General features: G+C 39.0%; 5 protein-coding genes across 5 annotated transcripts; 3 read left to right on the top strand and 2 right to left on the bottom strand.

The window, feature by feature from the left end:
- Positions 1-2453: 2453 nt before the first annotated feature.
- Positions 2454-2743, top strand: GCK72_002834 (uncharacterized protein; the record flags this gene model as incomplete). Its single annotated transcript, XM_053723638.1, has 2 exons — positions 2454-2516; positions 2561-2743. The coding sequence occupies 2 exons, from the start codon at positions 2454-2456 to the stop codon at positions 2741-2743; spliced, it is 246 nt and encodes an 81-aa protein (XP_053592283.1).
- A 1451-nt stretch (positions 2744-4194) lies between these two features.
- On the bottom strand, positions 4195-4699 carry GCK72_002833 (uncharacterized protein; the record flags this gene model as incomplete). Its single annotated transcript, XM_003099674.2, has 3 exons — positions 4195-4478; positions 4532-4610; positions 4658-4699. 3 exons carry the CDS (start codon positions 4697-4699, stop codon positions 4195-4197), a joined length of 405 nt encoding a protein of 134 aa, XP_003099722.2.
- A 1539-nt stretch (positions 4700-6238) lies between these two features.
- Positions 6239-9050, bottom strand: GCK72_002832 (uncharacterized protein; the record flags this gene model as incomplete). Its single annotated transcript, XM_053723637.1, has 7 exons — positions 6239-6421; positions 6466-6603; positions 6646-6791; positions 7368-7464; positions 7507-7950; positions 8722-8822; positions 8870-9050. The coding sequence occupies 7 exons, from the start codon at positions 9048-9050 to the stop codon at positions 6239-6241; spliced, it is 1290 nt and encodes a 429-aa protein (XP_053592282.1).
- A 1819-nt stretch (positions 9051-10869) lies between these two features.
- Positions 10870-13301, top strand: GCK72_002831 (uncharacterized protein; the record flags this gene model as incomplete). Its single annotated transcript, XM_053723636.1, has 9 exons — positions 10870-10943; positions 11496-11724; positions 11792-11872; positions 11917-12013; positions 12254-12393; positions 12438-12757; positions 12804-12916; positions 12970-13157; positions 13206-13301. The coding sequence occupies 9 exons, from the start codon at positions 10870-10872 to the stop codon at positions 13299-13301; spliced, it is 1338 nt and encodes a 445-aa protein (XP_053592281.1).
- Positions 13302-13543: 242 nt separating this feature from the next.
- On the top strand, positions 13544-14739 carry GCK72_002830 (uncharacterized protein; the record flags this gene model as incomplete). Its single annotated transcript, XM_053723635.1, has 6 exons — positions 13544-13588; positions 13650-13724; positions 13771-13886; positions 13931-13995; positions 14051-14337; positions 14623-14739. 6 exons carry the CDS (start codon positions 13544-13546, stop codon positions 14737-14739), a joined length of 705 nt encoding a protein of 234 aa, XP_053592280.1.
- Positions 14740-15182: the final 443 nt, after the last annotated feature.

The following is a 15182-nucleotide window of genomic DNA, read 5'->3' as shown; positions in this document are numbered from 1 at the left end:
TTTCGAAATGTCAAGAAAAAGAAACGTCTGGCGTGCCTTGGTCGCGTTCTAGCTACGAATTGTGTTATTTACCGTACAATTTCTGATTTTCCAAATTTTAGTTAGTTTTGGTCTCCGCTTTTTCAATAGTAAGAACTCGACATTGCATCTACATGCAAAGTTCACCTGGCGCACCTTCGGCGCACTTGGAAATCAGGATTGTTTCAATCTGGAGTGTCTGTGGTTACTGTAGAGCAGCCATAGTTCTACAGTATCCCGAAGTGTCTCAGGCATGCTTTGGACGCGTTTTGTATAACCGAGGTTATCTGACGGCTAGATATGTAACAACACGTTTAAAAAATAATGGGTTCTACAATGATTTTTGGACGAAATTTTTTTTCGGGTTTTCGGTCCAAACGTTTCGAAAAAATTTCGGATAGTTTCGGGAAAATCCGTTCGAAAAATGTTGGTAATTTTTCTTAAACTGTTCAAAACTTAAGTAGTGATTTTTTCGATTTTTCCTGAAATTGTTTCTAATTTTGTACTCAAAAACAGGTTTTGGGGTGTCTGTCTTTGAAATACCTGGTTTCATACAAATTCAAGATGTTTGCCTCCGAAAAACTCATTTCTTCAGATAGTTTTCTTGAAATTTTTTTCGAATTTTTCAGTTTTTCGAAAAATGTTCGGGAAAGTTTTCGGACAGCTCTGCTTCACATTAACATTCGGATACACGGATTGACATATTAGTTCGGCACAGTTCTTACAACTGTGCTCCCACCGAAATGACCTTAAAAATGTCTCTTTTTCACTGAGTCTCTCAATTTCGAACACAATTTTCTTCGGTTTCGGTAGAGCGCGGTTGTAAGAAGTGTTTCATGATACAGACGACGGAATAAACTGACTCTTCAAACTGAGACAAATCGAATATGTAGTCCTAGTGATTTCCATATAAATCAACCAAAAAAAGTGCGGAAAACTTTGAAAGTGTGTCCTCCAACATTTAGAAACACATCAACAATGCAAATGTGTTCTTCCTCTCGGGGTAAAAAAGGAAACGAAAGGAAACGAGAAAAAAGAGAAAAAAAAGAGTAAAAAAAGAGTGCGAAGGAGGAGAAAACTCATAAAGCCAGGGTATTTCGCATGCGTCTTCCTCTCTCTCTCTCTCTTTCCGAAGACGTAAAAGATGCCTTCTCATTTTTTTCTCACTTTTTTTCGCCCGTCAAACTGACGAAGGTAATATCTCGAGATTGAGATGAATGGGCGGTGAGAGATGAGTGAGGGAGGGAAATATCTCCGTTTCAGTAATAGGAAAATAGTGTCATTTTTCAGTACTTTTCGGGGGATCGTGTAGAATTCGTGAATTCTGAGGCACCATTGAACAGAGACGGGAGTACTGTAGCTATTCTACTGTAGGTAGTACTGTAGAGGGAGAACTGTACTACTGTACTACTGTACTACTGGGAGTACTGTAGCTATACTGTAGTAAAACTATGATGCTGAATATAGATAGAGAGAGAGAGTCTGAGTAAAACGAGAAAAAGAGTTGAGGTACTGTAGCTGCTCAGGATTACTGTAGCTGTGTTAGAGAGTACTGTAGCAATTCAGCTGGTAGTCTGGGTAACCTTTGGTTGAGATAAAACAAGAGAGACTACTGTAACAAAAAAGGGTTACTGTAACTACAGTATGCCTACACTAACCTGTGGTTTAAAATTTTTCACGTTTTCAAATACGAGACCTACCCGAAAGAATTCCATGCAGTTGACTGAAACCTAGGACGGTCACAAGTTTTCGAAAAATAAAGGAGTTAGGATCAAAACTCAAAAAAACAGGAAAACAAAAGTTGGCAGACATGAACAACTAATACGTACAGATTTACATAATAGATGATCAAAAATGAAAATTTCTGAAAACAAAAAATACGAATGGTGGAAAATAGCTGAAAATAGTACTGACATGACTTATGATGTGTAAAAACAAGGAGATTATACAGCATTTTTATACAGAATGGTATGAAAAACATGAAGGCTCAGAATCTGTCTGTCTGTCTGTCTGTACCAGGGCTAAAAAATCCGTTCGAAAAATGTTGGTAATTTCGGCTGAAATTTTCAAAAATTGAGTAACAAAAGTAGTGATTTTTCGATTTTTCCTGGAATTGTTTCCCATTTTCTATTCAAAAACTGGTTTCTGGGAGCATGTCATTGAATTACTTAAAGTTTTCATACAAATTCCAGATTTTTGCTTCCAAAAACTTATTTTTTCAGATTTTTTTTTTCGAAAATTTTTTCGGTATTTTCGATCAAAATTAAAAAAAAAAGCTTTTCTAACATGTTTCGGAACATTTTTTGCACACCTGGTCTGGATCAAATTCAGACTTCAATTTTTACTCCGGAAGGATTCAGGGTCTCCAACACCAAATCGCTCAAGTCCGTACTGAAATCGAGGCCGCCCGTCTTCTAGTGTACAACGCTGCTCGTATGAAGGAGTACGGTATCCCGTATGTTCGTGAGGCAGCCATGGCAAAACTGTTTGCGTCTCAAGTAATCTATCTGAATCACTTCTCTCCTAACTATCCCATTTCCAGGTGGCCACCTCAACATCTGCTCAATGTGTGAAGTGGTTGGGAGGAGTGGGTTTCACGAAGGAGTTCCCGGCGGAGAAGTTCTATAGGGATGCAATGATTGGAGAGATTTACGAGGGAACTTCGAATATTCAATTGAATACGATTGCTAAGCTTATTGATAATGAGTATAAGTTGAGGAGTTGAGAAGTGTTCCGTATTCTTGGATTTTTGTACATTTGACTTTACTAATTTTTTTTTAATTTTGTGGTTTTTTGAAAACCGACAATATAAAATTATTGGCCTGAAGAGATTGTGTAGATACAGTTACAGTAACTCAAAGCAACAGTAATCCAGATGAGAGATACAGAAATCCAAACACCTGTAGGTATATCATCAGAAGTTTAAAACATTTTTGGGGCATTCCCATGTGAGTTAACTTTTTATCCAAAAAATCAACTAGCTGAGAAATTAAGAAACTGAATCACATACTTTTCAAAAATCCGCCAGATTTGAACAATTCCGAGTTTTCCATTTTTTGCCAAAAACAAAGAGAAAACTGTCGAGGAAAATTGTTTTTCCAAATACCGTCCGTCTTAAATCGAAAAATTACTCGAAAATCGGCAGTTTTAGTTTTAGCGCTGCTGGCAAAATTTGAGTTTTTTCTCTAAATTTAACCACAAAAACAGCTGGTGACAAAGGGAACAGAAAGGAGATTGTATGATTGTGATTGATACGGCTGGAAGATTTCTGGAATTGGCACATTTGTTGGATCAGTTGTGGGAAAAGTGGGTGAATCGGAATACTCTGATCGATATTTCTGGATAGCTAAAGGGATTCTGAATCCGTTGGGATCTTTTCTCTTCTAATCCATATTTTTAACAGATTTAGAACCTTCTTCAGCTTCAAAGAGTCATCCGTTTTCATGGAAAACTCGAGTTTTCTCATATAAAAATGTGTTTTTTCAGTGCCGACGCTGGACTCTCCGCATACAATCTCGTCATGATGTCTCAGGTATTTAGGCGTAAAAATAATACACATGGGGCGGGGCTAATTAGGCTCCGCCTCCTTGACAAAGAGGGTGGGGCTAATTAGGCTCCGCCTCCTTGAAAAGAGGGCGAGGCTAATTAGGCTCCGCCTCCGTGAAAAAGAGGGCGGGGCTAATTAGGCTCCGACTCCTTGAAAAAGAGGGCGGGGTTAATTAGGCTCCGCCTCCTTGAAAAGAGGGCGGGGCTAGTTAGGCTCCGCCTCCTTGAAAAGAGGGCGGGGCTAGTTAGGCTCCGCCTCCTTGAAAAAGAGGGTGGGGCTAATTAGGCTCCGCCTCCGTGAAAAAGAGGGCGGGGCTAATTAGGCCTTTTGGTAGTTCCTGTTTTTTGCTTTTTCCCCAAACAGTAGGGCCTCTTAAAGTTCTCTTTTTCCAGGAGAAATCGGAGGAGAAACTGAAGAACAAGGATTTTTGGAAGTCTGGAAACTGTGGAACTCGGGAACTCTGGATGATCAACTCCTCGTAAGACGGTGCCAGGTGAGCAAACGGAGCACATACATTCTATTGATCAAGGAGAAGAGGCATCAGTGTTCTCTCTTTCTCTCTTTCTCTCTTTCTCTCTTTGTCTTTCTTTTTTTTCTCTGCTAATAAAAAGCTATTAAAACAATAAAAATCAATTAATCTTTATTTGTGAAAACTGAATGCACAAGAGATCGATTGAGTGCTGTACAGCCTCTGGCTCTTGCTCATCTTCTTCGAGCTTGTTTTCTTTTATATAATCTTCATAATTTCTTCTTGACTTCAATTCCATCATCTTCGTCATCTTCCTTTCATCCTTCTTCTCCCTCACAAATCGCGATCTTTCCTTTGCTTTCTTTTCCGCATCATCACCCACTTCTTTCGACATCCGTTTTCCCATTCCATGTCGACCCGCCACATGGCAGACTGGAGCGATGTCTGAAATTGAATTATTTCAATTCAAATCAATAATAGATTATTAAGCTACTTACTTGGAGCCCCACAAACACCGATCACACCATAACCACAACGGCGATGGGTGGTGAACGTCCGCCCAATGTCTCTCGAGTTCTGAAAGTTGATAATTTTGTTCGCAGAATGTGATTTTCAATTCTTACCAGACGGTCTGCGAAAGAGCCGTTGACAATCTTCGCATGCATGCTTGCGGAATTCCGCCATTGGTTTGTTAGTTGATGTTAGTTGTTAGTTGTTAGTTGAATGAATCAATATTTTAGAAAAATTCTATGAAGGAATGAATACACGTAAAATAGGCTAAGGGGTCAGGTTACGGTAGGCGAACGTGAAAAACGAATATTTTTTGTTGCATTTTTTTGCGAAGTTCACGGATTCTTTTTTCACTCAAAATTCATTCCGTCTTGTCTCTCGAATTGTGTTGCACGAAAGCAGACTAGAACTTTTTCAAGGAGGCGGAGCCTAATTAGCCCCGCCCCCTGCGTATTATTTTTACGTATAAAGTACCTTTCGTAAATGTGGATTGGTAAAATAATAAGTGATATACTCAGCCCCGCCCTCTTTTTCAAGGAGGCGGAGCCTAATTAGCCCCGCCCTCTTTTTCAAGAAGGCGGAGCCTAATTAGCCCCGCCCTCTTTTTCAAGGAGGCGGAGCCTAATTAGCCCCACCCTCTTTTTCAAGGAGGCGGAGCCTAATTAGCCCCACCCTCTTTTTCAAGGAGGCGGAGCCTAATTAGCCCCGCCCTCTTTTTCAAGGAGGCGGAGCCTAATTAGCCCCGCCCTCTCTTTCAAGGAGGCGGAGCCTAATTAGCCCCGCCCTCTTTTTCAAGGAGGCGGAGCTTAATTAGTCCCGCCCTCTTTTTAAAGGAGGCGGAGCCTAATTAGCCCCGCCCCATGTGTATTATTTTTACGCCTAAATACCTGAGACATCATGACGAGATTGAATGCGGAGAGTCCAGCGTCGGCACTGAAAAAACACATTTTTATATGAGAAAACTCGAGTTTTCCATGAAAACGGATGACTCTTTGAAGCTGAAGAGGGTTCTAAATCTGTTAAAAATATGGATTAGAAGAGAAAAGATCCCAACGGATTCAGAATCCCTTTAGCTATCCAGAAATATCGATCAGAGTATTCCGATTCACCCACTTTTCCCACAACTGATCCAACAAATGTGCCAATTCCAGAAATCTTCCAGCCGTATCAATCACAATCATACAATCTCCTTTCTGTTCCCTTTGTCACCAGCTGTTTTTGTGGTTAAATTTAGAGAAAAAACTCAAATTTTGCCAGCAGCGCTAAAACTAAAACTGCCGATTTTCGAGTAATTTTTCGATTTAAGACGGACGGTATTTGGAAAAACAATTTTCCTCGACAGTTTTCTCTTTGTTTTTGGCAAAAAATGGAAAACTCGGAATTGTTCAAATCTGGCGGATTTTTGAAAAGTATGTGATTCAGTTTCTTAATTTCTCAGCTAGTTGATTTTTTGGATAAAAAGTTAACTCACATGGGAATGCCCCAAAAATGTTTTAAACTTCTGATGATATACCTACAGGTGTTTGGATTTCTGTATCTCTCATCTGGATTACTGTTGCTTTGAGTTACTGTAACTGTATCTACACAATCTCTTCAGGTCAATAATTTTATATTGTCGGTTTTCAAAAAACCACAAAATTAAAAAAAAATTAGTAAAGTCAAATGTACAAAAATCCAAGAATACGGAACACTTCTCAACTCCTCAACTTATACTCATTATCAATAAGCTTAGCAATCGTATTCAATTGAATATTCGAAGTTCCCTCGTAAATCTCTCCAATCATTGCATCCCTATAGAACTTCTCCGCCGGGAACTCCTTCGTGAAACCCACTCCTCCCAACCACTTCACACATTGAGCAGATGTTGAGGTGGCCACCTGGAAATGGGATAGTTAGGAGAGAAGCGATTCAGATAGATTACTTGAGACGCAAACAGTTTTGCCATGGCTGCCTCACGAACATACGGGATACCGTACTCCTTCATACGAGCAGCGTTGTACACTAGAAGACGGGCGGCCTCGATTTCAGTACGGACTTGAGCGATTTGGTGTTGGAGACCCTGAATCCTATTGGGGGATGACTATGATGCACAAATATTTACCTGAAAATCGATAAGTCTCTTTCCGAACTGTTCTCTCTGCTGAAGATATGGAATTGTCTGGTCGAAACATCCTTGAGCCAATCCGAGCATCTGAGCACCAATTCCTATTCTTCCAGCGTTGAGACACTCGATCGCGTATTTGTAGCCTGGAATGTATTCATTGAATTGTCAATCAAATTTACAATAAATTAGATTTGCAACGGACCGGGCCGATTTGAGATTTTGGCCCGGTTAAAGCCCGGTTTGATTTTTTTCGTTCGAAAAAAGTGCCGGGATACCGTATTATGGCTGGGGTGCCTTCGGCGCAAAAAAATTGTTTGTGGGGAGGGAGGAGAGGATAATATTGTGAGAGCTATCTTTAAAGACACATATCTAAAAAGTGGAAGAAGCAAACAAAAAACAAACAATTACAAAATTTTAAACCAAAAACAGGGCTACATTTTTGTAGTTGACAACCTTTTAATAGCTCCGCCCACTTTTGAGATATGCGCCTTTAAAGTTTGAAATTCGCGAAAATTTAATAATTTTGTTTTTAACGCCAAAATGTGATTTTTACATCAAAATAACCGGGAAATTTCATTTCTGACGTTGAAAACTATTCAAAAATCTTTTAAGTATATATAAAAACTCAAAGGTACATAGGATTTTAGACTGTTTTTGATATAAATTTTGTGAAAAAATTGTGACTTCGGGCCGAGATTTTGGAAGTCTGCAAAAATTACCTTTTCCATATTCTCCCAAAATCGCCGACTTGTGAACTCTGACATTATCAAAGTGTACCTGACACGTGGAGGATGCGCGGATTCCCAGTTTGTCTTCCTGTAATCATGCAATTTTTTGGGTTACTGTAGGTTACGGTACCTCTCTATCCACCGTAAGACCCTCTGCACCTCTCTCCACAATGAAACAAGTGATTCCCTTGTATTTCTGACTTGGGTCCGCATTAGCAAACACTACGAAAACTTGTGCTTCTCCTGAGTTAGTAATCCACATCTTCGAGCCAGAAATCAAGAAATCATCTCCATCTTTCTTAGCGACAGTCTTCAAAGCGAAGGCATCAGAGCCGGCTCCTGACTCAGAGATACAGAAAGAAGCGAGAGATTCTGAGCATAAATCAGGGAGATATCTGTGTTTCTGCTCTTCAGTTCCATGCTCAACAATCATTGAAACAGGCAGAGTGTTGTGGATTCCGACCATTGCTGAGACAGATGGATCGGTCTTTGCTAGCTCTTCGATTACAATCATTGCGTCGAAGAAGGTGGAGCCGGAGCCACCGTATTCTTCAGGGACATGGACACCCATTAGCTATAAAATAGGGACTTTTAGGTGATCTGACACATATGTTTATCATAACATTTTTGAACTTCGTCATTTCCTATAAAACATAGTAAACTTTAAGATCCCGTCAATACACAGTTGCTTTATTTTCAAGAAACATAAAAATTGAAAAAGATCACTTCTAACGCTTAACTTTGATAGTTAGCAAACCCACTGTTTCTACTTCAAAAATATCTATCTCTACAATCGAAAGAGTTATGAAAAATTGTCAATTACGGGCTCTCAGAGTTGATCGATTTTACACTGACCACCTTTTCTACACTGACCATCAAGTTACAGTGACAAATTCCACTGACCAATTCTACATTCTACTTGTAATTGGGTCTTCGAAAGCATGTATCTAAGAAACTAGTAAAGCTATCAAAAAGTTGTTAACTATAAAATGAATCACCATAAAATTTTACACATTTCATTACTTTAATTAATTTACTTGAACACTTTATTATAGCTCCGCCTACTTTTAAGATATCCGCCTTGAAAGATAAACAGTTATATTTTGAATGCGCATATCTCAAAAGTGGGTGGAGCTATCAAAAAGTGGTGAACTACAAAAATGAAGATTTAAATTCGATCTACCGGAATGTTTACCATAAAAGAAAAAATAATTTAAAAGAAAATCGTTTGACTATTCTTAATTCAACCTACACACTATTTTAATAACTTTGTAAAAACAGTATTACTCTAAATTTCTGGTTCATAACATTCCGGTTTTTCCCAAAAATAGCAACAAACACCTACCCCATTCTCAAATGCTCCTTTCGTCACAATCGGATTCATCTTCGAGTTTTTATCCATCTCCCTGACCAGCGGTTTTACAATATTTTGGGAGAATTTTCGAACTGAAAATTATTTTTTATATAAATTCAATTAAAGGATCACTACTTACCAGACTCCACAAAGAAGTTCTCATTTTCCGATAACAAGTTTACAGGTGGCACTGGGGGTACTGTAACATCATCATTTGGTCGGTGGGAGGTGGCGAGTGCAGTACTGTAGGAATGACGTCTGGCGGTCAGCGATAGAGCGTGTTTGAAGATTTTTGATGAAGAAGAAGATAATGAAGACATGATGAAAATGGTAGGGAAAGGGAAAGTGGGGGACCTTATGTACTGATGGGGCGGAGGGGAGGGGTTACTGTAGCAAATAAGCTCCGCCCACTTGGAAGGGAGAGGAGGCACATCACAGTTCACAAGATGGTCACAGACGCATCAAGCAAAAATAAGAAGACAATTTTTTTTTTGGAAATTGAAGCTAAAAGTTCTTGGATGTTTCGAAACCAGAGCCAGTAAAAAAATGAAAAATGAATTTAGTTTTGCTCAAATTTGGTTTTAAAAAAATCGAATTTAACCGATTTTCGAGCAAAACGCCTAGAATTTCAGATTTTTCACATTACAAGTCCTTTTTTGTGAAGATAACAGTCCAAAGTTGCCAACAAAACCGTGATATTAATCCCATTTACAGTCCAACTTGCAGTCTTAAGCTAGAAACACCAAGATTTTTCACGAAGATCTGGAAAAAACCATCCCAAAACTCAAAAATGAGCCTAAAATGCTGTTTTTGCTCAATTTAGACTCGAAAATCGTATTTTGAACCCAAAACGCGAAAACATTTACTGAGAAATGAGGCTTTTCGCATGAAATTGTAAAGAAAATGTCTCGTTTTTTGTTATTTTTTTCCCGTTTCGTGTCGAAGTGTAATGGTTTTGAAACGTCTCGGTTCCCAAGTGTCTCGATTTCCAACCGTCTGGTTTCAAAACGTCCCGGACCTTCTAGAACTGTGTGAAACATTTTGAAACCTTGTATACCGTGGGACTTCATTCTGAATCAGTTTATTTTCGAAACGAATTTTCCCCCATTGTTTCCCATATTCTTCCCATATTCATTTTCATCTTTGCACCCGTCTTATCAGCAAACAAAATATACATGTTCATTCACAACACAACGTGGTGTCGGGGGGTGTCGCAGATCTGATTGTGAACTTTGATCACTATTTATTTGATTTTACTTCTTCTTTCTCTTTGAATACAAGGTATGAAGTTCAAAGGTGTACTCACTAATTTTGATTTTTACTGTTTTACTGGATAATCTGGAATAAATAAGAGTAGGGTGTCCATTGGAGAGCAGTGGATATTTTGAGAGAGTGGGATAGTGTAGAAAACAATAAAACTTATAAGTTTAGGTAGATCAAACCTACAACTACATGTTTTAGTTTATAACTTTTTGATAGTTTCATACAGTACCGTACAGTAAGATATACAATTTGGCATTTTCAGTTGAAAATGACCAAATTTGAGAAGGTATTACGGTATCACTGATTGTCCCACAAAGTAAATCATGCATAAACCATACAGAACAAAGGTAGATCTTCATTTTTGTAGTTGTCAACTTTTTTGTGCGGACCCTCCCTAGTTGTGGTGATTTTGAGGGTAACGGCACCCCATCAAAATTTTGAATTCAAGAATATGATTATCCCGGTGTTTGTTTTTTTTTTTGGTTTTTATTAGAACCAGCAATGACTTCTTGATCAGCGAATAGAACGTCCAAAAAATTTTTCTTTTCAATTTTAATGAGTTTCTGAAACCACAAAATGTCTCTGGGAGGCAGTTGAAAAATATAACGGCATGCCGTTATAATACAGTATTTACGGTATTTGTGTATTGTGTGGCGAAAATTCATCTTCTTGACAAAACTCATTTACAGGCGATTGCAAAGGTACTAAACGGGAAAATCTGTGTTCCAAAAGGTCCGCAATTCCAGAAAACCTCAATTTTTCAAATTCCCATTTCCACGTGTTCCACCTTCAAACACGTCTGAACTCTTCCTTCTGCCCCCCCCCCCCCTATCTTATCTCCCATTCGTTCATTATTTTTTCTAAAAGCTGTCAGAAATGATACCGGGTTCTCTCAATATACCAGTTCGTAGAAAAGAAGAGAAAGGTAGACGAAAGCAAGGCAAATCACAGTGAGTTCTTTGGTGGGGGACTAAAAAGTTGTAAAATGGGAAAAAGGAGCTATCCACCGCATCTTTTGTCCGCTGACGTGCTCTATGGGACTCCTTCAAAAATTTGAAAAAGTTGTTAGCCATCTCCGGGTTGAACTTCTTTGCAGTCTTCTTCTCCTCATTGTCTGACGGCTCTTTCGATCCATCCGATTTGGTTTCGTCTGCAATCAAAATCTAGAAAGAATAGAAAAAAGTTGTCTACTGCAAAAATGTAGAGAATTTTATGTAGATCATTTTTGTAGTTGACAACTTTTTGATAGCTGAAAAGCGTGAGGAGATAAACCTGTTTGGAGAAAGGGCGCTATTTTTGCTAGGGGCGAAGGGGGAGAGACGCAGACAGCGAAACTCTCAAACTGTCTGCGTTTCTCGTCGAGTTTCTCAACAGAGCGAGGATGCAAAACCCAAAAATTTAAATATGCTACTTGACGTTCTTCTCATTTTCAAATTCACGTCACGGAGCCGCCTGTCGACCAAACCTCCTAGTTCCCTATTCATCCTGAACTATTCTTCCAGATGTCGCAGAGGAACTCAAAAACCGAAAGCAGTCTCAAATCCTGTCCTAACTACATCGAAATCCCCATCTCCTGCGAGTACACCTTCTCAACCAGCGCCTCCAGCAGTGGTGATCGCTTCGGTTCCAGTCATAACTAATCCGTTACTTCAAAATCTTCACAAAGATCCGACACAAAGTTCTCCAAATTTGTCGAAAGAGGGGAAGCATACGACGAGGAAAAAGAAAAATGTGAGAATGCGCTCTATTGACATGAGATTTTCAGTAGAGCGCACTTGACAGTCTTATGAATTTACAGGAGAAAGTCGAGAAGGACCCGCCAAAAACGACGATTCGAAAAAAGAAAAAAGATCTTCAATCGATATCCATTGATCTAAAGGTAAGTGCGCTCTACTGAGAAACTTCAATAGAGCGCACTTTCAGACATCCAGTGAAAACGATGGTCCAGGTGGCTCGGCTAACGACCCAAGAAAGAAAAAATCGCACACATCATCGGATTCGAAAAAGAAAAGATCGTCAAGTAAGTTTTGCATACGCGCTCTGTTGAGAAACTCCGAGAGACGCAGACAGTTAGAGTGTCTCTTTGTCTGCATCTCGCCCCTCCCTCCTAGCGAAAACGGCGCTCTTTCATCAAACAGGTATATCTCCTCACTCTTTATTGCTATCAAAAAGTTGTCAACTACAAAAATAATCTGTATAAAATTCTCTACATTGTTGTAGTAGACAACTTTTTGCTGTTTATTCTAGATTTTAATTGCAGACGAAACCAAATCGGATGGATCAAAAGAGCCGTCAGACAATGAGGAGAAGACTGCGAAGAAGTTCAATCCGGAGATGGCCAACAACTTTTTCAAATTTCTGAAGGAGTCCCATAGAGCACGTCGGCGGACCGAAGATGCGGTAGGTATGCAAGTGCGCTCCACCGAACCTCTGCTTCTTTTCAGCATCTCGAGAGAATGCCCGAATCGAGTCAACTCAACTACTCGGTGCGAAGTATCAGAAGTAAACTGAAGAAGGGCGGACCGAAGACGTCAAGCACCGAAATCACAAACTTCTTCAAACCGAATGGTGACCCAATATGGGTTGTCGACTCGCAACCCACAACTGAAGTTATGAGAGATGCGAATGGTGTGGCGATAACGAATAAAGAATTGGTGGAAGCGTTGGCGGAAGACAATTTGGAACTTGATGAGAAGAGTTGGTATGATCTCATCGAGAGCTACATCCAGTGTAAAATGAGCAGTGGAACACAGTTACCGGAGGAGTGAGGAGCTTTATCTTTCGCCCATCTCTAAATATTTCGATTTCAGCCATCAATTCGACTCGCTCGCTCCAGCAGATACACTGACAGAGATCAATGAATACCAGAGTCAGGAAGCGGTTTCATACAATACGGTGAAGAATTTGGTGGAATTGAGTGAAGGTATAACATTTATGATGCAACTGCGCTCTATTGACAAGAATTTCTTTTTTCAGATGCTATCCAACGATACGAGAAGAGAAGACAGGGTGATGATAACAACCGTCCGGCACGCACTATAGACGTGACTACTGTAGAAGAGGGGCCGGTGGCTCCAGTGAAAGTGGAGAACTTTCAGTTGAACACGTGTATTGTGTCGAATATCACGTTTGACTTGAAAAAGAATATGAATATCAAATATGATGTAAGCATTTGGGGTTATTCATCTGATTCTGAGGAATTTTCATTTCAGCGTCACAATGCGATTGCTTCCATTCGAAAACTTCATAGAAAGATGAGCATGTCAATGGAGAAAACTGCTAAAGGAGGATCGAATGAGAAGAATTGATTGATTTATCAGTATTCGTAATCAATAAACTTGTTTACTCGGATCATTTTCAGTGTTTTATTCTTAATTCTCCTATTCGAAAAAATAAATCGTTCCCCGTAAATCGACATGACTACGGTCAACATTTTCTGCAAACACTGCAAACACTGCGCTCTGCGTACAATGCGCGTTTCTCTACGCGCAAATTATTTCAAATTCTCTCTGCACATTCCGATTCGTTTTCAGAAGAGTTTCGCTGAAAAATGGATAATGTGGTGGATGTTGACGAAGAAATAAGTCAGCAAAAGGTACTAGAATTTCAAAAATCTGCGAAAAACTTAATACTATAATATAATTTCATATTTTCAGCTCTCCGTGAATTCTACTCCATATCAAACTCAAGAATGTGTTCTCTACGGGTCAATTTATATTAAAAATGTGCCGGTGAGTTCTGAGAACTCCTTGAAAAAATTAAAAATGGATTTTTTAGGATCTGGAACGTCGTCTTGCCGGTCTGTGTGATCCAGGATGCGAGGAGTTCTTCGAGCACGAGATGTCATTCAGTCTTCGAACCGCTAGTACTTATGATTTGAAAACTGATATCAAGTGAATCGTTTTTTTGTAATTAAAACTATATTTTTCGATTTTAGATTACGCAGAAGGTTCCGAAGCGATAATCAAGTTCAAAACTACTGGCAGTTGAAATATATTGGAGGTTTGCTATCTCTTTCTTCTATTTTTTACTTAATGAGAAATTTCTTCCTTTTCAGTACCGGAACCAGATCAAAAGTGTCCAACAATCGTTCGAAAAGAGATCAGTTCTCTCGTTCATTCCAATGATATGATGACTTATGCGAAATCGTTGGGACTCCGAATGGATTACGAGTATATAACACAGGGAAAACTGTGGACGAAGGGAAATATCAAAATTCTCCATGCAACACTCACAAAGACACTCAAAGCGGGAACTTATGATTCCACATCGATAAAGTCGATGTCTGATTCGGCTCTCGTCGAGATTAGTATATCGTTGCCAGAGTCTGCAGAGTATATGACGGTAAGTTGTATTTTTTAACTATATTCTAAAACAAAAGTTGGAAAATGTATTTCTCAAATCTCGGTCTTGCCAGTAGTGAAAACTCTTGTTTTGAGTCACAAATCAATCCAAAAAGAATTAAAATGACTAATTTTTACAATTTTCGGGTTGTTTCTCGTCTCTCAACTGTTTTTTTTGCTGATATTATAATTTCTTTTTAAACTCTGCGACAAATAGGTGTCACGGCCAAATTTCCCAGATTTCTTGATAAAACTTTCATTTTTGTGCTGAATAATTCACTTCCAGGCAGCAAAAACGCTCCGTGACTTCGCGGATCAACTGATGCCACTGGTTCATATGGAGAAAGTCGACTACTGGAAGAAAATTTTCTCAACTCCAACTGCACCGGCTGCTAGACGATGATCTCATTCTTATTTCGCTTGTTTTTGTACTTAATTTATGAATTTTCACAATTTTCTCACCTAAAACTTAAAATTTTTCTCAAATTTTTACTTTGGATTTCTACAATATGATCATCATTATGGTGAAAAATTCGTGCAGAGTCGATATTGAGAAAATTGCTGAAAATGAGCAAAAACCAGCTGAAAATGTCTAAATTTGACAAAAAACGCTCTGAAAGTATCGAAATTTGGCTGCAAATACACAAAAATGAAAATTTGTGCTATACCTAACTATTGGAAAAAGTTGTCTGAAAATGCTGAATATACTGAAAAGCGCTTTTTTCCAGGAGAAATCGGAGGAGAAACTGAAGATCAAAGATTTTTGTAAGTCTGGAAACTGTGGAACTCTGAAACTAGGTGAGCAAACGGAGCACATAGATTCTATTGATGAAGGAGAAGAGGCAT

Source organism: Caenorhabditis remanei, chromosome I (genome assembly GCF_010183535.1).
Source record: "Caenorhabditis remanei strain PX506 chromosome I, whole genome shotgun sequence".
NCBI classification, from domain to species: domain Eukaryota; kingdom Metazoa; phylum Nematoda; class Chromadorea; order Rhabditida; family Rhabditidae; genus Caenorhabditis; species Caenorhabditis remanei.
This window is presented reverse-complemented; position numbering and strand designations above follow the sequence as displayed.